At 41.3% G+C, this 24482-nt stretch overlaps 1 protein-coding gene across 1 annotated transcript in view; it reads right to left on the reverse strand.

The window, feature by feature from the left end:
• Nucleotides 1-105: 105 nt before the first annotated feature.
• LOC121673168 (glutaminase kidney isoform, mitochondrial) overlaps nt 106-24482 on the reverse strand; it is a 54159-nt gene continuing 29782 nt past the window's right edge. Inside the window, exons 14-17 of the mRNA XM_042046256.1 lie at nt 4953-5014; nt 3975-4051; nt 3752-3815; nt 106-3384 (exon numbers count right to left, since the gene is read on the reverse strand). Of these exons, the coding sequence (XP_041902190.1) occupies nt 3228-3384; nt 3752-3815; nt 3975-4051; nt 4953-5014 (360 nt within the window). The 3' untranslated portion in view covers nt 106-3227. The remainder of the gene's footprint in view (nt 3385-3751; nt 3816-3974; nt 4052-4952; nt 5015-24482) is intronic.

Genomic DNA, 24482 nt, shown 5'->3' on the forward strand with positions numbered 1-24482 from the left:
GAAATGACCAGAGTAGGTTTTCCTGGACAGCCTTCCCCATGACTGAAGACTTACTTCAATGGCAGTCACACAGATAACCAATAAAACCCACCAGCACCACTATCATCTTGGTATTTCCATTTATTATGCTGTAAAAAGCAACACTATCTGGATTTTATTTCTTAAAATAAATAACTTTCATTTTCAGAACCAGTACAGCTCAAGTTTAGATTCATTCATGGGAAACTGCTAGAAATACATTCATCACTGTCTAGTCCCCACAATACAGAATCTAAAAGTCAAGATCAGCCCAGTCAGTTACAATGACCAGAAGTACACTGCCAGTAAATATAGTCACGGATAGTCCAGCTCTGAAGCAAAAAAATCCGGTACAATAAAGTTTGTTCACAAAGATAGGCTAATTAATGCTAAGACTACGACAATATTTCTGAGTACAAAGCATTAAGTTAGCTGAACAATTTTAGGTTGTGATACAGAAGAAACATATATGACATAAAAACAAAGGAGTGGGGGAATCTTCTTTGGAGCATAAGGAAGTCAGCGTTGATAAAGATAACCAAAAGCTATTTACTGTAAAATCTACATGTCAGTGTCATGAATGATAAACAGCCAAACCAATGTACTGCATATATTTATAAATAATGCCATGTCTACATAGCTGCATTGCTGAATTGAACATTACAAAATAATCCATCTTCTCACAATGAGAAAATACTAGAACTAACCAGCAAAAATGCACTGAAGCTAAGACCGGCTAAAAGCACTCGGTACGAAAGCATTAAGTTGAGGAACAGCTATGATCTTCAATGTTAGCTCAGTTAAAATCCTTCTTTTGGTTTTGGTTTGTTTATATCATGTGTACTATATAATATACCTATGTTTAAAAACACCAGTTTGAACAATGCAATGTCAGTTAAATAAAGCAAAATCAGGTATTTTTCTGAGAAGCTATAGGATGTGTTGTAATAGGGGGAAAATAGGGAAGATTAGCACTGACATTCGTAATTCTGAACTAGGATCCATCTGAAAATATTCCTTTACACTGAAGCCAATAAATCTGTTGCCAGAGAAAAGATGCTGGACTTTAGATCAGAGTGCAGCAGAGAAGAGGCCTTGTGCTACCCAGTGACTGGTGTGGCTCAACAAGGAGCCAGAGGCCATTTCATTTAGTTCTTGGTTACAACAGGGGTGGCTGTGACACAGGATGTGAAGAGAACGGGTTAAAAGCCTTCAGAAAAACAGCTGATCTTCAGAAGAACAACAAAAAAACCCAAACCAAAAAACAAACCCAACTAGCTTAAGAACAGTAGGATTCTTGAGAAAAAGTGTTTGATAACCATGCCAGCCAGCTTTGAGATGCTATTTGAGGGCTTTGGACTTTCAGACTCTTCAAAGATTTCACCATCATGAAGACAGTCACTGCTTGTGATGAGTACCAAGCACTTTTCCATGTGGCTTGTCCTCCCTGCAGGGAGGCAGTATGGCATTTCAACGAGAGACTGTACAGGAACTTGAAAGGATTTATTCTCAACTATACTGACCTGCTGGGTCGCTCTGGAGAAGTTACTTCTCTCCAAGCCTTAGTGTACTCATTGCTAAAGGAGGGTAATGTGGTTCAGATCATCTTTATAAAGTGCTTGGGCCATTCTAGGAAGAATTTGGGCATTATTTCAAGAGGATTTTGGTGCCAAAACACAGAAAATTTGAACTCTGAGACCTATTAATGACTTGTACACTACATGCTAGGATAAAAACCACCATATACACAATTCTCAAGCACAATCTCCTTTTCCATGTGCTAAATGATTCCTGCCTACAACTCTTGTGCTGAAATTCTTGCCTATGTCCAACAACTGTAGTGTTTTGTGAATATCTTAAGTGACTGCTCACTTCTGAGGTTTTATGCCACAGTACTGGCAGAAGCAATTGCACGTGGGACAGGGAGCTGTGGCAATTTTAGACTTCTGTGAACTACAAATACCTGCATCTATGTTTTCCATGACGGGGCACGTGCCACGCTGGCTTCAGTGGCAAGACAATTGAATTCCACTGTTCACCACAAAAGGCATTTACTTACTTGTGCTCCTGGTGCTGAACTCCTGTCCTAAACCAGGGGAATCCCAGTGATGCAATATCCTGCTCCCTGGTTGATGGCAGTGCAAGAAGAGAACATACCCAAAAACCTGGCTTATCTCCTGCTCTGCTCCCGTTTTGATTGGCTCTATGCTCCTTAAAGCTGTTTCACTCCATCTGTGTTCCTCACTACAAGCCTAAATGCGCTCAGATTGGCGTGTAGTATTTGGTTTAGTTCTTTGCCTTTCCAGCACTTCCATTGCCCTTGCTGGCTCCTGGCACAGCCACCAGGAGCAGCACCTGTCAGCCCCCCAGGGGTTCTGCTGTAGTGCAAATATACCTGCAAGGAACACCTGCACGGAGTGGAAGCACCCAAGTTCCCCAGCCACAGGGAAGTACTTTAGCAGCTGAACATGGAGAGAGAGAAGAGGGAGGCAAGACAAAGGGAACGGAGAGAAACACTCCCAAAACAAAAATCCCACTACACACCGGTGCTACAAGTCACACTCCCCTACGTCATTTGGTCAAACAAACCTTAAAACACATTCCCTGACAAGACTATCTCTAAGACCATTGACAAGTGTCACCTATATACTCTGTGATATTTATAGTATGTAAACAAGGTTGTGTGGAATTCTTTTCTCTATTTTTTCCCAAAGATAAGTGCAGATCCTTACTTAACACACCCAGCCTAAATGTACATCAGCATCCTCAGCTTTCAAAAAACCTCACTGACGCTCATACCTGACAGTACTCTGGCTCATCCTGGCCATACTGGAAACAGAAGGCTAAAGAAACAAAAATTCAGCAGAAAAGTTCCTGACCACAGACTAGAGTTCACATAGAACACAAAAATAAATTAATAGTGCACAGTAAAACCAACAACAGCTAAATATTTTTATACATCAATTATATGCAGCATGAGGTAATATTGCTCACATTATGGAGGGAGATTCTTAGTTGGTTTTGTTTCTTTTGAAGAGATTGGATTTGTCCTGTGCGTATAGAAACTCCTGCAACGTAACACTGAAGTAACAGAGACTTCTGTAAAATATATACCACTATCAGATAGAAACACACACGCTCTTCATTACTTATGCATACCACAATTAAATAGGTAAGTGATTTGATTCTTAGGATCTAGCTGAAGATGATTATAGTAAGCCATCCAGATTTTTATGAACCGTTCGGTTCTCTTTCCCATCGTTGTTATCCTCTGATGGCGTGTATTGGACCTGATATTCTTGAAGAATTTTGAAAACATCATGGTGTCCAAAATGTAAAGCTTCATCCATAGGAGTGTTATTCCACCTACAAAAAGCAGCACAGTATTTTTAAGATCATCACGTTAAGCACAGAGCCAAAAAGCACCTCAAATCTAGCTCTTTACATACTGCACTAATAGTTCAGCACACAGACCACACTCAGTTCAGTAACTGTGGAACTACTTCATTAAGCTGAGCATAACCTTTCAAATAATGAAATTATTTGAAAAAGGGCTTAGCGGTTCATTTTTTATTCCTGCGCAGTCTGCAGAACCTACAGAGAATCAGTAGGATCCCATTCCCCCCGCTTCAGTGGACTGGCTCAATACATTCCACTCTTATTTGACAGGCACCTCCTCCTCATGGGGACTACTGGAGCATCTTTCCTCCAAAGCAGCAATAAAAACACTCACCTGTCTTTGGGGAAAGGATTCACTTTGCATGCTTCCAGCAGAAACTTAACAACATCCACATGTCCTACGAGAAAAGCAGTTTTGTGAGTGCATGTACTTCTATATATCCATGTATGTACAGACAAAAGCAGACACACAGAGACAGCAAAGATGTTCTAAAGCAAGCTGGCCCCCTCCCACAGGCAGACAGACAGACAGCAAATGCTGTGTGAGGAGACAGTACCTTCTGCAGCCGCCACATGCAGGGCTGTCCGTGAGTCGTAGTCTCTTTGCTCCATATCCATTCCTGACAGAGCAAACCTTAAAAAACAAAATAAAATAAAAGAGGTTGCAGAGGCAAGTCTTCCATAATTAAAGCACGTTACTAAACTAGCATGGAACAGTATCGCTCTGCCACAAGAGGATGTAAGCAGCATCACGAGCACATCGGATCTTTGCTGATAATGAAAGGGGCTTTGGCTCTAAAAACCACGTTAGTGCCTCTTTTTTTCTGCTCTTTAGTCGTCATGAAGAAAAATAAAGCATCTTTGCAGGAAACATAACAGTCAACACACCTCATTTAAAATGGTACACGGACAAGCTAAGCCACATAAGGCAACGGAAATTTATACCAGATGAGAAAATCCCAGTAAGTCTCCCAAGTCTGAAAATCCTGAGCAGCATTAAGGGATTTGGAGAGTTCTTGCTTCACACTATGGTGCCATGGGAGAGCAAAATTGAACTATACACACTTTTCCACCCACTAACTATATTTAGATATATTCTAGCCAAATTAATGTTTATTTAGTCTCCTACCATTATTACTTTAAATTTTGCCAGATTCTCTTCCAGATTTAAAAAGCAAAGCTGATGTCCTAACCTGTCCAATAACCATGTACATTTTCCAACTTGAATTTTTGTGGCACTTTCAGAATTGAGTATTAAAGCAGGTGAGAGTACAGGTAGGATTTTCTGCCAGTACTATAAAAAAATTGGTTAAAGAAATTATTTTACTGTGATCCAAAGAAAAGGAACACAGTGGGATTCAAGATAGTGTGAGGGTACTCTTTTTGATGGTTGGGTTTTGGGTGAACATACTCAATCTCTAGCTCATGCAGCTCCATGTCCCCCACACAGACACAGTGCATGTGCATGTTCCTAAATCAACAACAGCAGGAACCAAACAAGCAGCATCCTGTTCCCAAACCCCAATGATTTTTACCTCCGGAGTGCAGAAACGTCCCCTGTGTAGGCAGCAAACAGCAGATTTATCACAGATTTCACCTACAAAGAAAGATTAAGTTCCAGTTTACTGATCTTCTTTCCTCAAAAAGAAAACCCAGCATGGCCAGTTGGTCCAGTGTTTATGAACTTGTTAATTGTTCTTGCCTGACCACGTTTTGCAGTACAGCTTGCTTTGCTACCAGTACTGCATGGTCTGTCTTTCCAAGGCTGAAGTCATTAAGGACAGTAAAAGAACTAAAACAAATTAATTTCTGCTCTATTGTGGTAAAAAATATGAGCCTTGCTCTATGGGCAAACTGTATTTCTCTCTTCAGTTTCCCAGTAACAAAAGTATTGAATTGCACGGACAGCATCACGCTGCACAACTTATAAAACCATTAACTCCTTTGTAAAGCAAACTCATTCTGGAAAAGTAAGATTTTTTTTATTATTATTATTAACTGCAAAGATTCCTAATGCCAGGAGAAATCTGTGTCAGCAGAAGAGAAGAAATGATGCCTTTTTTCTACATATTACAGATTATCCTTGCATACATCCAACATACAGACTTTCCTCAAATAAACTGTTTTAAGCGATTCTGTTACATAATAAGCAAGGGTTCCAGGCAGACAAAGTTGCATTTTTTTAGATAAATATGGGCTTAAAGCATGATACAGGTAAAGTCTCAGGTACATAGTGCTTTTTCTCAGCTGTATTAATTACTCTAGTAAGAAATGATACTGTCAGGCTACACCAACCTTGTCCCATGCATATTTTTAATACATCCTGGCCATAACAACTCTGCAGGTTTTAACAAGAGCCAAAAATGACAAGCTAGATGGTTTTAAGCATCCCACATCAGCTTCTTTCATAAGCTGACATAGCCACTTCTAGGCACCATTTCACAGTAATTTCCAGTAAACTTTCTAAATGCTGCTTTGCTTTCTGAGTCTACAAAGCTCTGTCGCTGCCACCAGCCAAGCAACAGAGATAAAGGAGGGAGCTGATGCTGCACTGACATTCTGCAACAAGGAGGAGAAACGAACAGAATGAAAACTCTCCACCCACAAGCAAGTCTCCCACAGATTTCTGCAAGAACACTGGTGTATTTTCACAGGGCCACAGACGAGCCAACATCTGCGCCTCTTCTAAACCAAAGCCACGGAATTGCTTGTTGTTTTTTACACCTCAAATATGCACTGACGCAAGGAGAGACCAAAGCATAAGGAAGAGGAGGCACAAAGGCCAGGATGGAAATACAAAGGGAACACAGAGCCACCCTCACTCCAGCACCCACAAACTCCTGCAGCTCCTTTTAAGTTTGCATTATGAGGGCTGTAAGGATTAAGATCTGTAGGACTCCCTCCTTTCTCAGGGGCTCTGCCCCCCTGGGCTGTCCCTAAACCTGACTGGCTCCAAAGGCTGGGCCCCTGGTCAGGCTCTCTCAGCTCTGACCCCGCAGCACCTTGAACTGTGGCAAACCTGACATCACGCCCCAGACCCTCCTCGCCAGTGTTACAGAGGACAGGCCTTGAGTGATTCTATTCCTCCCACAAAGATTTTTTTGTTTGGAGTTTCTGCCAAAAGCCAAACCAGTGACCGAGACTCCTCAGCAGGTCAGCAGGGCCCTGCTCCAGAGGCAGAGCCAGCCACCCCAGCTGAGCCCTCCTGCCCCAGAGGCAGCTCCCCATGCTGGACTCAGCCCCTCTCCAGCCCTGGCTCAGCAGCAGGGCTGCAGGAGCACGGGAATGAGCTCCTGGGAGCAGCCTGCAGGGCTGGGGTCTGCTGCTGCAGTGTCACAGACACACGGACTTGCATCAGCAAGGCCAGCTCAGGGCAGCAACCACCCAACCACACTCCCTGGGCTTTCCATAGGAAACACCACAGCCACGCCAAAATACCAAACCCTCTAACAGAGACAGCATCTGTTACAGGCACCGGGCTGCAGACTAAATGCAGGTGTGAAAGGGGAATTTAGTTTGATAATCTCTATATTTCATCGAGGTGATTCAGGAGCTCTTCTCGGGGAGGAGAAGCTGCTGGGGCCCCAGGCAGACCGGGCTGGCGGCACTCCCATGTTTCAGGTCCTACAGGTGCTGAATACTCTCCCTTTTCAGGATCTGGGATGAGCAAAGGATACACTCTGTCTTTCATAAAAACCATTTCAGAGGCAACTGACCATTTTGGCTGGGATTCTTGATGTTTCTGGGAAATGCAAATATATATTAAAGTAATAAAATAAAAATAGCACACATTCCTCTCTTCAAGAAACAACTTTCCAAGTGCAGTCAGAACCCAGAATCCTGGATTCAGCTGAACATTTTGCTAAAAAGCGATTTTTGTTTTCTATAACGACGTGACAAAATGTAATTCAGAGATTCCTGAGGCTTTGTAACACAATCACCTTAGATCATGTCTCTCAGCAATCTGGGAGAGGTCAAAGCTGCTCCTTCCTTAAGATAAATCAAGTAAAATCAAACGTCACGTTACTATCAAACTGAACTGCTTGACAGATCAAAACAAAAAGAAATACAAGTCCAGACAAAAAGATCTCTGCTTGTTTAGCTCAGAAGGAAATTTGCTCCCTGTCCAATACAAAAAAGTAATGGGATACAAAAAGCAGGAGAAACCCAACAAATTAAGCAGAACAACTATTAGCAGAGTAATTACCCAAAGCTGGTCAAAGATGAACTCAAGCTAGAACAAGCCAAGTGTGGCCATCATAGCTGAAAAAATCCACTTGGAACAACTTCCTCCAGCTTCTAGAGAGACTTTAATGATTTTATAGAAGAATTAGACTGGATTTGCTACCAACAAACCACACCCTGAACCCCATAACTGCACTCTGCTGTAACAGCAGCATAGTCCAGGCCAAAAAATTAACAGATTTTATAAAGTATGAAATTAAATTGCTAAGAAGGCAGCCATAAACAACAGAAGTTTTACTGAGTTCACATAAAAAGTGAATCTGCAAATACAAAATTCATTTTGAACTCAAAGTAAGAATATACCATCTCCACAAGCATCTTATGGGTCTTCCTTAGTTTTCAAGGAAGCAGCATAATACTAAATCATCATGTAAGAGGTTATCATTTACAGTGAGAAAAATCCACTATGTGAGCAGCACTTGCTGCCATAAGCTTTGTATCTGTGCAGAATCTCACTTAGGCTGCCACGAAGTCAAGTACAAATTCTCTACCCAAAACTCACAGTGTACTAGCTTGAAATAACAGGTTCATTGCAAAAAACATCAAAAGGCAAAAGAAACTCCAAAGTGGCAGCAGCAAACATACGATTTGGGGATTTTTAACTGTAGGGGAGAAAAAAATAGTGAAGATGACAGATGAGCTCTATCCATTCAAACTAAGTAGGGCACAAGGCAACTAATTTAAGTGTTTAGAGACACTGTCAGTGAGTTTCTCACCAAGTGGTTCATGAACATTCAGTGTTGGTGTCTCGATAACTGTACTGGTGAACACAAGCTTCCCTAATGTTTAGAAACAAAGTTCCCCTTCAACCCAACAGCCATGAATTACCTTTTCCTACTGCATGTACTTCCCTAACTATGAGAATTTAATAAAAGGAGAAGGGATGGGGTCCCTTTGCTTTACATGAGCTGGAGGGGTCACACACTGCCATACAGCTGCATGGCAGGATCAAACCCAGACCAGAACTGTTCCACCTTTTGTCCATCAGGAGAGAAAACCTGCGTGCACTGAAGCAGAGCAACTTGCCAGCTCTCTTCTCACCATGCCAACAATACAGAGCACTGCTCACTCAGCCCCAATTAGACCCTCTTTGTACAGCACTCCTTCCTGAGCACTGGGTATAATCCTCGTTATCCAGGCAGTGAAACCAGCAAGGAAAGGTTCCTCAGAAATACTCATGTCACTCAACGGTAAAAATGAGAAACACAGTTTCACTGTCAGGTTAGTAGGTGTTAGAGGTCTTGGACTCAGCGGGACAAAGCTATGAAGGATTCAAGTCCTGCTTCACATCGGCGGTGGCCAAATGACCAACACCTCCAGAGGTACCTCTCCAACTAATGGTTCTCTGAGTCTGTGGGTGAGGATGTGAGCAGCTCAAGAAAGAAAAATCAAGACTGTTGTTGCTCAAGAACTGCACTGAGGTCACGTCAAAGGAAGGAAACAGCCGGACTTCAGAGCGGCAGGAAGTCACAGCGCTGCAGCAGATATTTCAGATAAACACGGGGGCCAAAAAGGCAAAAAACGAAAGGGAAAAAACACCATCCGAAAACCCCAAATGGACAAACTGCTACAGCGAGCTACAGCACTGACAGTTACAACGGGAAACTGAGTGTCAAAGCGACTCCTCGTCCAAAGCTTTCCTATCACAGTTATTTTAAATATCTCCTGAGCCTGGTTATGCTGCAAGTTTTAAAGAAGCCTCCTTCAAGCAGCAGTGCTGACGTGAACGGATGCACAGGAACTGCAGCAGGGAGCACGTGGCCCAGCACACAGCAAGTGCAGGCTGTGCCCCCCTTCTCTCCAAGCACAAACGACTTGGGCATGACATGAGAGCTTTTGGGGTGGTTTTCAATTTCTCTGTGTACCAACTGGAAAAACTTAATGAAAAAAAGAAAAATTTAACTTCAGTATTAATATGCTGAAGTTACTTATTTCAAGTGAAATGTCAACACATCTAACTGATCTGAAAGGCTTGGCTGGAATGTGGGAATTGCCTTGGTGGAGTATTGGTAACAAAACAGTCTTTCCTTACTTGAGCTGCACACCCAAATCCAGACTTACTTAAATAATCTCATGATGGCTAATAGCAAATGCCCACACAAGACTGAGATCTTAACAGAGACCAGTTTAGAGGATTTTTTTTAAACTGAAGAAAAGCACATCTGTCACTGCCCGGCTCTAACGCCATCCTCAGAAGACCTCTCCAAACCCTTCACAGAGAGCACACTGACATTGCTATTGGCATTAAGATGGGAAATGCAGGCCCAGAGACAGAAATGAACTGCTACGGTCTCGTGGTGAAGGGAGAGTGGCCTGACACCTTCTGCCCACTGCCTTCATCACAAACGCAGAACAAGCACGCCTTGAGTAGGAGCCAAACCCAAGCAGCTAAGCACACCAGCGCTGTGCTCTGTCCCTGCCCACGTGTCCCTGTCACCACAGGGCTCTGTCCTGCTCTGCTATCACTGCAATGCCTCCAGCACGGCAGGGAGAGCCTCTGCCCCGCACTGCACTTGGCTCAGGAGAGAAAAGCCAAACAGCTGTACATGTACAGAAAGCAAATCCTTCAGAAAAAATTAATTTAGCTCAAAGCTGGATTAATTCCATGAAAAGCCCTTAGCTAAAAAGGTCAGTGAATCTGGACTTTAATTTCCTACTGTGCCCTGTTTCCTGAAAATGCTCTGCAATTCCTCTCCAATTTCTTTGAAAACATTACAGAATTAACATTCTGAAAAAAGTATTACTTCCAACTTTATGTTTCTCCAGATGGCTGAGCAATACAGTCAAGCCCTATAGTTCATAATAGTGCTGCTCAAGGCAATACAAACAAGGATAAATAAACAACTCCCCTAAACTTTGCAATGCTCTTTCCCCGATATTTAGGGATGACGCCCCAGGTTAGACTTCTGAAGAGATGTTCAAAATATTGAGGAAAAAAGGTTTGAATGGATATTGTTTCTCAGGAACATTGCTGTATCTGACCTTTACTGTGCACCAGACCAAGTATGCTCAGAGGAGACTTTCAAATAGAACAAAAGGAGTTAAAAAGAGAGAGTAGAGCTAGCTGAGAGAACACATGAACCACGCTCTTCTCTCAAATCCCACTTTTTGTGCTTAAAATGGGATGTAATGTTTCCTTCTGGGGAACCCTGCCCGTCTGGCCAACTGGCTTGAATAACCAAGTTTTAAAAGTTCCCCTGCACAGCACAGAGCTGTAGAGATAAACTGGGATTTAAATTCAGCTCCTGACTTCCCTAATGACAGGTGACTATCACACCAACCCCAGGGGCTGATGCACTGGGATCTCAGAATGGGTCCCAGACAAGCAGGGCTCTGGGTTATGTGCTCCCCAGGCTCCTGAGAGGCTCCCAGCCCCCAGGAGGGCTGCACAGCAATCAGAATGCAGTCCTGCAGCTCTTCATCAGCACAGAGCACACCAGGGAAATCAGCCCAGCTCGTCTGGAAGTGTCCCCAAGGCACACTTCTCCGTGCCACTGACCCCCAGCGGCGCTGAGCACAGCTAATCTGCACGTCTGACACCCTGGCTGCCTCCCTGGGGCACCTGCGCCCACACCGAGGGTGACACAGCACAGCTCCACAGCTCCCTATTCACACGGAAAATCTGCCAGGTGGCATTTCCAAACAGCGCATCCCGGCAGCACACTGTTCCAGCCAGGAGGCTCCGTGCTTTCCCGCAGCCCACTGGCGGCCACCCACCCTGCCTGGCAGGGGACACATGAGGCCAGGAGCCCCGCACACGCCGGCTCTCCATCCATTGTTCACAGCACACAGCTAATCCGGCTCAGCGCGGCATTAACTCGGAAACGCAGAAATAGACTGCTAAACTGCCCAAGGTGAGCACTCGTCCAGTGAACGGGGATTAGCAATCCACAGAGGGGACAATCTGACTGCACCACACTCTGCCTATTCCCATGGCCTCTGCAAACGGCCAGGGCCTGACAAGGAAGGCAGGAGCAGAGTTTATGCGAGCCACAAGCGACTGCACAAAGCAATAAAAGCTCCAAAATCAACAGGAATCCACTTTCACAGTAGCACTGTTCAGCTGCTTTTCCTAAAGCTGGTCCCCTGATGCAGGTCATCGGGGCTTGCAGCAAAAAGCAATCCCTCCTCCTGCTCTTCGGAATTTTTAGATGCTTGTTTTATCAAAGGAAAACAATTCTTGAAACCCAAGATGCCAATATAAACTCTGAAACAGCAGCGCTGACCTACAGATACCACGAAAAGTAAATCTAGAGCACAAAGTAAACAATTTAGTCATCCGGTTTTTACACATTGAACTTGTAGCTCACCTACGCTGAAGCACGGCCTTTAGACAGCTTTTTCCCGGCATGTAGGGTTTCAAAATAAAGTAAAAACGAACAGAAAACAAACCCCTCAAACCTGCCCAAAATGAATTTTGGAGTTTCAACTTTGAAACTAGGATGCAGGTAGTAGTCCCTAAAAGGACAAAAATAAACCGGGGCTGGATCTGAGAGTGGAATGCAGGTATCTGTATGTTCAGAAGGATCACTTATTTTACAAACAGGCCAGGTTTGTATTTACATTTAATTTTCAGTAACCTGGAACCTACTCTCCAGTGTCCACATACAAGGCTATTGTTGGGGAAAAAATTCAGACTCTTCAGGTCTAAAAGAGACAGCCATAGTTTTCCTTTAAAATACCATTGTTCAATATGAAGTTGTACTTCGTAGGGAAAGAAATCTCAGTCAAAAGCCTGTTCTTGCAATTGAGCTTCTGCTTTGTTTCCCATGAAATAAAGTAGAACTTATTACCTAAGGGTAAGTAAACCACTTACTTTTCAAAGTAAAAACTAAGACTGAACTACAGACAAAATACCCAACCAAGCTCTAAGCCCTCCAAGCCCAGCCAAGCATCACCTCCATTTCACAGCCAGGACCTGACCTGTCTGCCCCACTCCATTGCCAGCCACCTGCCAGGACACAGCTCCCAGACTTAAGTGCCATATTTTATTCACTAAATGAATCCCAGACTAGTTGAAGTGACCACCCAGGCAAGGGCTGGCTCTGAAGTAGCCTCAGAGCTCGCCAGTGAGGTTCTGTTCATGAATGTTTTTAGGGATGGACAGTCCTTGAAGGCACTCAAAGCAACCTCTGGATTAAGCCTCAGCATTACCTTATTCCACAGAAAACTCGGTTACACAAGAAGAGGTAATTTCTCTAAATAACTTCCTGAAGCACACAAAAGTAAGGCTTTCAGCAAGTGATCAAATCACCCCATGTACCTCTACAGAAACCCAACACTGACAGAGCCTCCCACCCTGACTTCAAACAAATACAAGGGTCTTAAGAAATTCTAAAGGTAGAATTCCTTGAAAGAGTCTTTGTTCCCATTACACTATAAATAATTAGCAGATGTGTGAATAAATTAATGCATATACCTACACACATTAAAATATTGATATATTTGAAAATACAGACAAGGCTAGTTGTTACATAAAACTTTAATTTCTTCTTGATGACTTCCACCACCTCTTAGGCTATTTTCTGCACTACTGATCCTTGTTTCCTCATGTAATGTGACAAAAGTGCAAAAATAACTTTAGAATCTGCCAATATTGACTCTGACATGTTTTAAAACTAATACAGGAAACAAGATTTTGTCAGGGTTTTTTCCCAGTCCCTTTTCTAACCCTTGGACTATCCTTTCTTTTCCTCTAGATGGTGCAAGGTCCTCCCTCTTCACAGCTGGGGACAGAGGACGATACCCAGCTCCTTCAGTCTTACGAGCTGTGGGTGCAGCGTTTATTTTTGGACTCAAAGCTGCTACCACGGAGTTTATTTCTGGAGTCTCCCTGGTGGAATTAACTTGAAATGCCTTTTGCACAGCTATTATCCATAAAGGTTGTGCTGTTGATAGCAAACTAACAGACTAACAAAACGTCTATTTATTCCTCCCTCCAGTTTCCAGCAGCCCTGCTCAAACACAACCCATGCATATACCAAAAGCTGCTTCTCCCATGAGTGATGTCTAGACTGCAGCCACACAAGAGGCTGTATTTTCATGTATCCAAACACAAAGCAGCTCTAAACCAACTGCACTGCCAGAGCTGCAAAACCCTCAGGCAAGCCAGCACACCGGTTAGTAATTATTTTTACTTAAAGCTGGCCAAAATCCCAGTAGGCATTTAAATGTCTTCTTGCAATTCAACTACTCACACTGCTTCAAATCCAAATCCAATCTTTTAGAATAAAGCTAGTCATTTTCTCCTTCTGACTTCCTACATTTTTGAACTAGCTGGTAGACACTAACAAAAAAAATTTTTTTCAATGGTCCTGAAGTGTCTATTTAAAATCCAAAAACAGAGCGAGGAGTTTTGACTAGGTTCAGTTCAGATACAGGAACATTCAAACAAGCTTGCACCAGTAGCTCAGTCTTGGAACTTGTCACAGAAGCCGTGCATGCAGCTGAATGTAAGAAATAAATAAACCAAATATATACACCAAAGATTTCTCGTGACACCAGGACCCTTTCTCCAGCCTAAGAAGAGCTGTCAGCCTGCTTTACTGGCAAACAGACGGGCTAAGGCTGCTAAAGGAGAAGTGCAGCTTTCCTGGAGGGAAGGCTGAGCAGAGGTGGTATGCTCCCCTCTTCCACCCACTGGCATCAAATGGATTTCTACCATTCATATCTCTCTCTGATTCAAACCTTTTCAAGATAAGTACTGGATTATGCCACCCAAAATTGCAAATAATTAAGAGTATTGATACCACATGTTACAGTAACCTGCATTTCCTTGTCCATCTCTGCCTGAAGTCCTTTTTTTTGTCAAAATACTTTAATGGAGGTATTCAAAACCATCTGAAAATGATACTTTCTAACAATGAGCACAATACCATAAGTGCTTGTCTCTTTTTTTCTTCTCTGTTACTGTACTAGTTTGCATAAAATGGAAAGAGCTTAAGGACACAGGAAGCAGTAACTGTGAGCAGGAGGTACTTTTCCTCCAATCACATTTGGAGCCATGAAAGACAGAATTCATCTCTTCCAACACCAACCTCTTGCTCATAAGATGGCCATCAAGTGGACACAAATTTCTGGAAGGAGTTTGTAACACTGGTATTCCTCAACACATCATCTCTCTACCTGTGAACTCACCCTGAACACTATCAGATAGGAGGTGCAAGCTCTTCAAGTGTCCAAAAATATCCTTTGACTCATACAGAACAAAGCAAGAGCCATAGGTAGGACTGAGCTCAGTTCTGCAATTAATTCAGCCAATGCATGCTCAGAGATTATTACATTTAATTATTCTAATTTTTAAATGCTAAATGAGATTTAGAATCTTGTAAATGAAATTTGAAATCATCTATCTTTCCAATATAGTTTGTGATTCCGCAACTGTAGTCTGCTTCATGCTATGTTTGGTTTTACTCAAGCGCCTGAAATACAGAACAGCCCTTGATGACGGCAAGCGACGGAAGCAGAGACCTTGTTTCATGGCAACACACCCTGGGAATTTGCAATGCCTTGTTATTTACAGTTCTGAATATTGATTAATTCTGAAGTATTAGTAAACTGATGCTGTTTAAATTACAGGTAAGACTATTTAATTACGATGAATTAAGAGTTAAGTAATTAAAAAAAATGTTTACTAGAGTAAGTGAAACATCTACTTACCTCCAGTAACTGAGATTCTTTCAGAAAGCTCATGCCCATCTATTCCACTCCCGAGATGTGCAAACCCCACAGGGTGAGCCAAGGCTATTCTGGCCAGCCATATTCCTGAACTGCCCCACTCCTGCCTCTGCCTCCCCTGATGGAGGCAGAAGAAACAACCATTCACTAATCCTGACTCCAGAACATGATATCCAAAGGTGGAGAGTGGGTCACACAAAGCAAAGTGTAATTGGATCCTTGCATACAAGCCTCTCCCCCAGGAATCAGGGAATTCCAAAATTCCAAACCAATTTAACTAGCAAATATTACATAGTATCGTAAGAACGCCCAGGGTGTGTAGATGGGGCAGTTTCTCCTTTCCAGTGCCATCATCATGAGCAGGACAGCAGGAAATGTTGTGGGAAGCAAACTAGGTTTGTATTTCTCCTTTCTAGCAGATAAAACCAACTAATGATGAACTGGGTTCAAGGGGTACACAGAAAAAATTCCCACAGAAATCAGAGCTCAAGATTCAGACCAACTGACTCCATCAGTATTAGATCCCAAGAATCTGTAGTTGGAAGAAACTTCCAGGAAAAACTGCCTGGTATGAAGCATCAAGAACAGGTACCAGGATGGACCCAGCCAATATTGCTGACACAGATATCCCGGAACAACAGATCATCCTAAATATTTCAACACAGAAGGCCTTACAGTACCCAATGCTGAAGCTTCAGCAGTGCTCAGATGATAATGTCGTGACTGGAGAGCTTCCCTGCCTGTGCACATGTGTGCCTGGACAAACAGAAGAGCCTGGCAGAAGAGGAGCTGATCTCAAGAGCTACTCACTAACAATTTCTGACAGATGTCTTATACTCTGCTTCATAGGGTATACCCATTCCCATCCCTAAATTTTGGGAATGATTATGTTGATTTCAGAAGGTACAAATACTGGGAAGAAGAGAGAAAACTGAGTACCAAAGCTGCCTTCACTAGATTACAGTGAGCATGGCCATGCTTGCTTCCACCTGCTGTTTCCAATTTCTTCTGGTACCAATGAATTATCACACTTTTTGCTTTTAGAAACAACAGAATTAAGCACATCACTGAAAAGACCCCCAAAATATCAACTGAGCATTTAATCATCCTTCACTAGACTTAAGAGCTAAAGTTGGCTGATTCCACTTTCTTGGTTTTGGGGTTTTTTTTTAAAAGACCTTTCATGGATATCCATAAACTCAAACTGTGCCAGCAAGAAAGGTTTTTGAACACCTAATAAGGAAAGCCAAGTTAGAATAGCAGTAGCGAGTAACAGTGAATCAGGCAGTTCCACAGAACCATGAATTAACAAGAGGGAGTCAGTCACAGAAAAATCCAACCTGGCTCCTGTCATGATGACCAAAGGTGTTACTGCTGCATTGTTGGCCATGAACAGTATCACAAAGGAATGGTAGGTCAATTAAGCATTTCAACAAAAAGTTTACTAGATCAAGTGAAAGATTTAAAACATAAAGACTTAGACCCTTCAAGTCACAAGACAAAGACAAAGCAAATTTTCGTTTCTAGGTGGCATGCATTTGCCATCAGCAGCTTGGATGGCAATACTTCAATGTTGCTGCCATGTCCAAAGCATCCAAGTTATGTAAGAAAATGACGCGCTCAAGAAGTTTCACTTACTCCACTATCAAACTTTTTCAGCATTTCTCATCAGCAATGAAACATTCTGTCAGTAAATAATGGCGGCTGGTAGTTCAAAAATGGTAAAATAATTATTGCAGTAAACTATCTCAGAAATGTCGCGATACCTACTTTGGTAGCTCCTTTTCAAAGACTAACCCCCTGCTAACAGTTCTGCAACAAAGAGCATAGGGAAAATATACAGAAACCTTAAAAAGAGGAATGAATGCTAAGCCATTGATCCTGGGTGCAGGAAAAAAAACAAGAGCCTTTGAAGTAATGGATATAGACATCACTAACAGTGCAAGATTTGGGACCAAAGGACTGGGATCAACCACAGTCACATGAATCAAGTGGAATGCTGATGGGTGCTTTAGTGACACGAGCTGTGTTAAGCAGACAGGACAAAAGGATGTCTGCCTTTTCAAGGACCTATTGACACACTGATACCCACCCACACAACAGAGTAGAGTGGGGCAATGCTCCCACTTTCCAGCCTGTAGGCACTTCACAAATTGTGGCTGACAGTTTACTCTTAAATACAAGACTTGGAACTGGAATTATTCCCAAAAGAAAGGATTTTGCTCTCAAAGGACATAAGGCACCTGCACTACAAACAGACTGACTCCACCCTACCGGTTGAAAGCAGAATGGGGAAATCTTACCAGATGCTTGCAGTCTACTCTTGCCGTGAAGGCTCCTTCTAAATACTAGGATCAAGTTGCTATAAATCTTCTTCTAATTTTTAGGCTATGTATTCCTTACCTGTTTTCCTCATTTTGGAAATATTTATTAGCTTAATCAAATCTTCTGCCTCCCTGCTTTTATCTTTAAACACTGCAAACAGTCATATTACTCCCCATCAGCCTTGGTATATGCGACAAAATGTACTCAGCTGGATAAGCCCGCTTCTCTATGTCCTCAATCATAATTCTTAATCCTGCTCTGCAATGGCATGAGTGGGGATTTTTTAAAACATGTTTAACCGAAACAGTTTATTCTCAGATCAACATTACATTTTAATTATTTGACTTGCAATAATTACAAGTTGGAGAAATTTAAGAGAGAGGTCCTTTAAAAGAAGTGTGAAATGTACTTTCCATTCAGAAAGTAAAAGCCACACATATAACCAAAGGCAGGTCTATGAGTCCAAAAAACCCCTGATTATTGCATGAGTAATTCCTGAACAAACAATAAAGTTGCCTGCCTCAAGGAAAAAGCTGGGCTAGTGAATGACATCAACAGGAAATGAGTAACATTATCTCTTCCTATCACTCCACTTGTGTTCTCAGTTCATTGTTTTGACAAGCGCTCTGATCACAAGGGGTCCTAACAGTAACATGCCATCCCTCAGCAAATTACACACTTCCACATTTGCATTTAGCCTGCTGGGCTTCAGCAGAAAAATAAAGGGAATATGGCCTTTTCAAGTCCCTAAATCACTTCATTTCCAATGACATAATGAAAAAATACTTAGAATCCAGCAGGAAAAATACAGCAGGAAGTGAAAATACTAGTTACTGCTGACCAAAAGCCATTTTTACCTATGCCACTTCTAGGACTCCCTAAAAGCCAACAGATTACAACATGGTGGTAAAATCATCATGCTCAGTGAAATGACAGAAGTCACCATCACAAGCTACAAAGGGAAAATTCCAATTGTAGGTTAGGAAAAAATTCTTCAATCAAAGCATTAAAGCACTGGGATAAGTCACCCAGCCAGATGACAAAACCTCATCGCTGGAGGTTTTCAACACTTGACTGGCAAAGCCCCTGAGCAACATGATCCAACTGACACTAGATGGTTCTTTGAGCAGGAGGCTGGACTGTAAGATCTCCAGAGATCCCTCCCAGCTTCTGTGACCTCATGGTTTCCTTCTCAGGTTGCTTACAGTCACTAGTGCCTCCTGCACCTCATACAGATAGGTTACAGTAACTGCACCTAGCTAAGTAAATCTGACCTGATTTAAGAAAAGATACAATATGAAAATAAATTTCCAATTCACAGTGTGCACATGAATTTTGTAAAACCACGTAAAGGCACAGCTATGTGCCAGCTGAGTCAGAATCAGAGCAGAGCAGCAGCTAAAACAGGAAGCAGCACCTTCCAGCAGATATGCTGCTCCACGTGCCTGCCTAGCACATAAAATACATCAAAGTATGCTTGGCTGGAACATTTTTGAGGATAGAAAAACATTCTAGAATTACTTCCTTTTCCCCTCGTCCTTCCTACAACCCCGTTTCCTCCTCAGCCTTAGTGCTGAGGTGTCAAAGTGTCTATTATTCTCCAAACATCCCCCTGCCTTGTCGTCAGTCAAGCACCAGTGACAGCTTTATTGCCTCAATTAAGTCCTGCTTAAACTGGTAAAAAACAACAAACAAAATACCCAACAAACTTCCCCCTACCACATTTCTGCCACTCAACTCCATTCTAGGCTTTATTCAGCTAAGCTGCAGCCTCAGATGTGACCATCACGTACCCCTGCTACGCGCAGAAGAAACGCACGTGGCATTTTTAGGAGTAGCTGAACCATGTGCAGAGCGGTGCCACTCGAGTCTTGCAAAACCTTTTAAATGCTCAGTGTCCAAGTGATACCAGAAGTCTGCAAAAGCAGGATTAGATGCCAGTAATAAAATTAACTCCTACTCACATGAAAATCAAAGAAAAGAGGGCATTTCTGTTTTGCACACAACATTCTCCAGAAGGAGCAAATGGCAAATCAGAAACCACACTTGATTCAAGGTAGGTAGTTTAATAATTTAGACTATTTAAATTATTCAACATACTGGGACACAAATTCCTGAAAGAAAATGGGGCTGTGCATGACTCATCCGTGTCTTTACATATATTAGTTAGTCATGCCTTTCCAGACTGGACAAATGTGGAACAGACAAGATGCCAGCATGATGAAAAAACAAAGCTTTAGTTAAGATTTCTACCCAATTTGAAGCCTCTTGCCAACCCTCCAACTACTACAGACATTTGTGGACTCAAATCCTCAACAAGACTCTGCACTGAAGGCAAATTATTCGGTGCATAAAGTCATTCTAATATGACATCAGCTGAAACAAGTTTTTTCTTCTTTCACTGCAATAACTGATTCTGAGCTCCCTTCAAATAAACTACAGAAATACATTTTAGAATTAAAAAAAAAAGTCAGTAAAAGCCTACAAACAATGTTTAGGATACTAAAACATCGTACATAAATTACGCTCATAATTAATTCCTTTGTTCACAAATTACTGTGCATCAATGACATGTATGTATCAAGACCAAGAGATACAAGAGCAATAAAAAACCAACATAATCCATCCCCCACCTCCCACCCACCCTCCTCTGAATCCATTGCCTTTTTATTCATCTACCCATCCACTGGTCTTCTGACACAAATACATGCTGAAAACCACAATATAAGAGGCAAAATAATTTTACAGTAAATCACCTGTGGCTCTTTCTTTATACCTACTACTCTTTTTCCTTCCATCATCTTTATGACTTTTAGAGAACAAACTCTTTTGATATGCAATGGTTTTACGTATAATAAACATACAGCTAATTTTACAACCATAGAACAAATAACTTCAGCTTATAAACCAGTCTACAGAAAAGCTAAATTAACAATTCTGACCATCCTCAGTAGAGGAAGGCCCCATCATCACTACCAAAACAATGTGGGATTTGGACCCATCCTTGCTATACAGGATTTATTACAAGCTGTATTTTTCCCTTCATAATGCTCAGGATCAGCAGTTACTATGCTGGCACTGGCACCACTAACCATACATTTTCTATGTGACTGAATCAGTATCTTCAGAACCATACAAATACACAGTGATGTTAATATTCTACTGCACCAGGACTTCTTTATCAAAAAAGCCACGGTGACAAAGTTTTGCTTCTTTGATTTTTGCTTTCCACTTTCTAAGACATCAGTTCAAAGAGAAAAATAACTAGATTATTGCACAAAATGTTTACAAAATATTCAGGAAGTTTTCAGTGACTGGTTTAACTAAATCTGCTTATTCCACCTACTTTTTCAGAATCTTTTTTAGAACAGAGTGCTCACTATCTCAATTTCAATCTAAAAAAACGTGTTTGAACAAATCTGTTCTCCATTGAGAGAAAAAAAATACAATAAAAATCAGCTTAAAATAAATTTATTAAACAATACAAAAATAAGCATGCTGGAAATCAAGATACATAAATAACATACAATGCAAATGAAAAATGGAAAACGAGACAGGTAACTTAACAACTGAGCCAAAAGGTACAACACAAATGCTAAAATAAAACTTTAAAAAGCATTTACATTTCTAATGAAATGTTAATGATGCTGACAAAGAAAAACAAACAAACAGCTAAAATGCTTGAATATCAAGAATTGCTATTACTGTAGCACAGGTGAACACTAAAACCGTTGCAGACTTCACACATGGAATGACTAAAACTCTGTGGCCCCGGCCTCTCCCACCTGCCCATCATGGGTGACGCCTCTCGGCACACCCAGCCCTGGCCTCGGCTGCCCAGGTGCCCTGCCATGAAGAGGAGCCTTCTGCACACATGGCAGGCCAGGGCAAGAAACTACAAGGGTGGGCAAGTTAAAGAACAGCTGGGTCAGAGGAGTCTCTTCCTGACCCCTCCTAGCTAGAAGCTGCCTTCAATTCTGAGGCAGGCTTCAAAAGCATATATTACAGAACTGCAATATATATATATATATATATTTATTTAAAGACTGTGTAAGCTGTACTCTAAATATTCTTATTATGCATATTAAAGACCTAGTAGTTTCCTTATTTTTGTATTTCCCATGCAGGACTTGACTCTACCACAAGTTTTGCACGTGGAAAAATCTTCTATCTTCAACCACATCTTTAGAAGTGGCTTCAAACAGTACTAAAAATCAAGGTGGGTAGAATCAGATCAAGCAAATCCTGCATCTTGCCTTTTCCATTTTTAGTTAAATCCATAATGCATCCAGCAACATGTCACCACTGTAAATACTTTTCATTAGCAGCACAGACACATTATGTTCCCTCTTGCAACTGAGGGCATTTCAGGTAAAGTAGTTCTGTGGGATCTGAATACTTTTTATGTCTCTGTAGCTACTAGTTTACTGTAAAATCCTCAAACAGGCAAGACGTTTTTATAATTCAAGACTTTGCCTTTATTTTGAGGATAAGCACTAACAAACCTAACCTTATCATCAGAGATAAGAATATAAAACAGTTATTATTCAGCAATTCATGACTGACATTTATTACTGACATCTGCACCACAGATTTACCTCTTCATCCCAGTAGGGCATCAAATTCACTGAAAATTTATGTTCTGTGCTGTTTTGCTTAAATATTTTCATCCTAGGCTTCAAAGACAGGAAGCCCATCCTTTTACAATATTCTGCTAAATGAAGATAATTCAGGGTTTAGTCAGAGCTTTTTCAGATGTTTATGGAAAACCAAGAATACCTAAACAGAGTAATTAAGAGCAGCTTGCTTTCTCAGAGAACATAAGCTCTGTTTTATGCATCTTACTAAACTCATAAACACCCGGATGGGTCAAAAAAGGGACAGGAAAAAACTAACTCTGCCATTAGGCAAAACTCACCTATCAACATTTTGGAGTTTTAGATAAACAAAAAAAGGGAGAGGGACTGGGGAAGGGAGCAGGGAGAAGAGGTGAAGGTGTTCCTACGGAATTGTCACTGTCTCTTAAAATCCTCTACCAGCTAATACCATTTATCATTGCTTGGACAAGTTTCCCCAGTTTGATAAACCGGGACTCTGTGTGATGTGTACTAGGGATGGGATATATCATATAATTTGCAAATTTATAAAGGAGAAAACTTTTATAGAGAATGATTTTCTAAGATTTTTAGCATTATTAAGAATCTAATTCCTACAAGTGTTAAGAATTTAGCAAGTCTTTGACCTCTGTCCAGAACTGCCTCTTGAGCCTACCTGAAGCTTAAATATATCATTTGGAGCTACATCCTACTCAAGATACTCAAATTATCAAATTATGCAGTTTAAGAGATGCAGCTGCCTATAGAAAAATGCAAGTCCTCTTTCTCAGCGAGCTGACAGAGCTGCAAACTCAAAATCATTTCAAAAAGCAGCAGTTAATGATAAGTTCTCAAGAATTTGCTCGTGTGTAAGTGAAACCTCTCATCTTCATATACAAACATGCGCACGCATTAATGGTTGAAAAGTAAGTTAACTGTAAACAGTTCTAGTAAGATCTACCTATCTGCTTCCCTCTGAACATATTTCCTGCCCACTGCTAAGGTGGTTACCACTCCAAACCCCAGATTGCTTACATTCCTTTCCAGGGTGGAGCACAGCACTATTAGTAAGGCAGACTTCTGAGTCATAACTACCAGCTGGCAGCACAAGCAGCAAGAGAGGCACTCAAAATAATTGTGTCAGAAATCTCTTTGCTGCATTAGTTAACTTGCAAACAAGACAGGTTTTTTTCCTTCTCCTCCCTACTTCTCCCACTCCTGCCCAGGCATTTTTGCTCTCTTTATTACAACATTAGCATTAATAATTATTAATGGTCTGATTAAAAGAAAAAATAATCTTCACTAGCATGGCATATGCAAAGGGTCTGTTTCTGCTCAAATTTGAAAGCTGACATTAAAAAAACCCTGATGTGGTACTAATATGACTCAGAACCCATCTCCACTTAATATACAATTATTTAGAAATTCAGGAATTTGGTGTATTTTGTTGAACACTATTTTATATTTTAATTAATATTCTATCTTTGCATGCTGACCCTGCTCAGTGGACACAAGTTCTTCCTCAGCCTCAAAAGTTTGTATACTTAAAATTCTCAGATATAAACAAAAATAAACAGATATATACCACTTTTGTGGTATATCTTCGAAAACACTAAGATTTACCTTTACTTTTTTTTTTTTAACTAAACGTGTTCTAAGTAACTACAAAAGTCAGTTTACAGCTTTGGGTTTGTTGTTTGCACATGATTTTTCCCCACATACCCTTGAACTTTGACAATCTTTTTGGTATAGCATACAGAATTTACACAAAATGTATATATAAATGAAACACCAGGTAAACAATATTCAAACCAAAGTTAAATCTAGAGATGCTTGAGGGTTTTTAAAATGAAGAATTTAATGAAACCAGAACCCATTCGTTTAGTTCTGCTCTCCCCGACCTTCCATTCTATACACTACGGTTCTGGAGATGTCCTCGTTTGATTCAGGTGACACTTTTTTCCATACTGTTTCTTTTAAAGCAAGTTCTTGCTGGAGATTCTCATAGTCCATTGGTCCAAAGGAATGCTAGTTGTTCAAGCAACATACATTATTTATTAGTGTACTTGAAGGGAAAAAAAAAAAATCCATACTTGCAGTCATTGCTAACAGACTCAAGTTTCTCAGCTCCTCACATAAACTCTTAGTTTCTCTTTTCCACTTATAAAAAAATCAAATTCAAAACTGGGTATTTTTTAGATGTATACATGCAAATAGAAGCAC

This window comes from Corvus kubaryi, unplaced genomic scaffold (genome assembly GCF_017639235.1).
Source record: "Corvus kubaryi isolate FWS band 111438036 unplaced genomic scaffold, C.kubaryi_AGA036_p1.0 65266, whole genome shotgun sequence".
Lineage (NCBI taxonomy): Eukaryota > Metazoa > Chordata > Aves > Passeriformes > Corvidae > Corvus > Corvus kubaryi.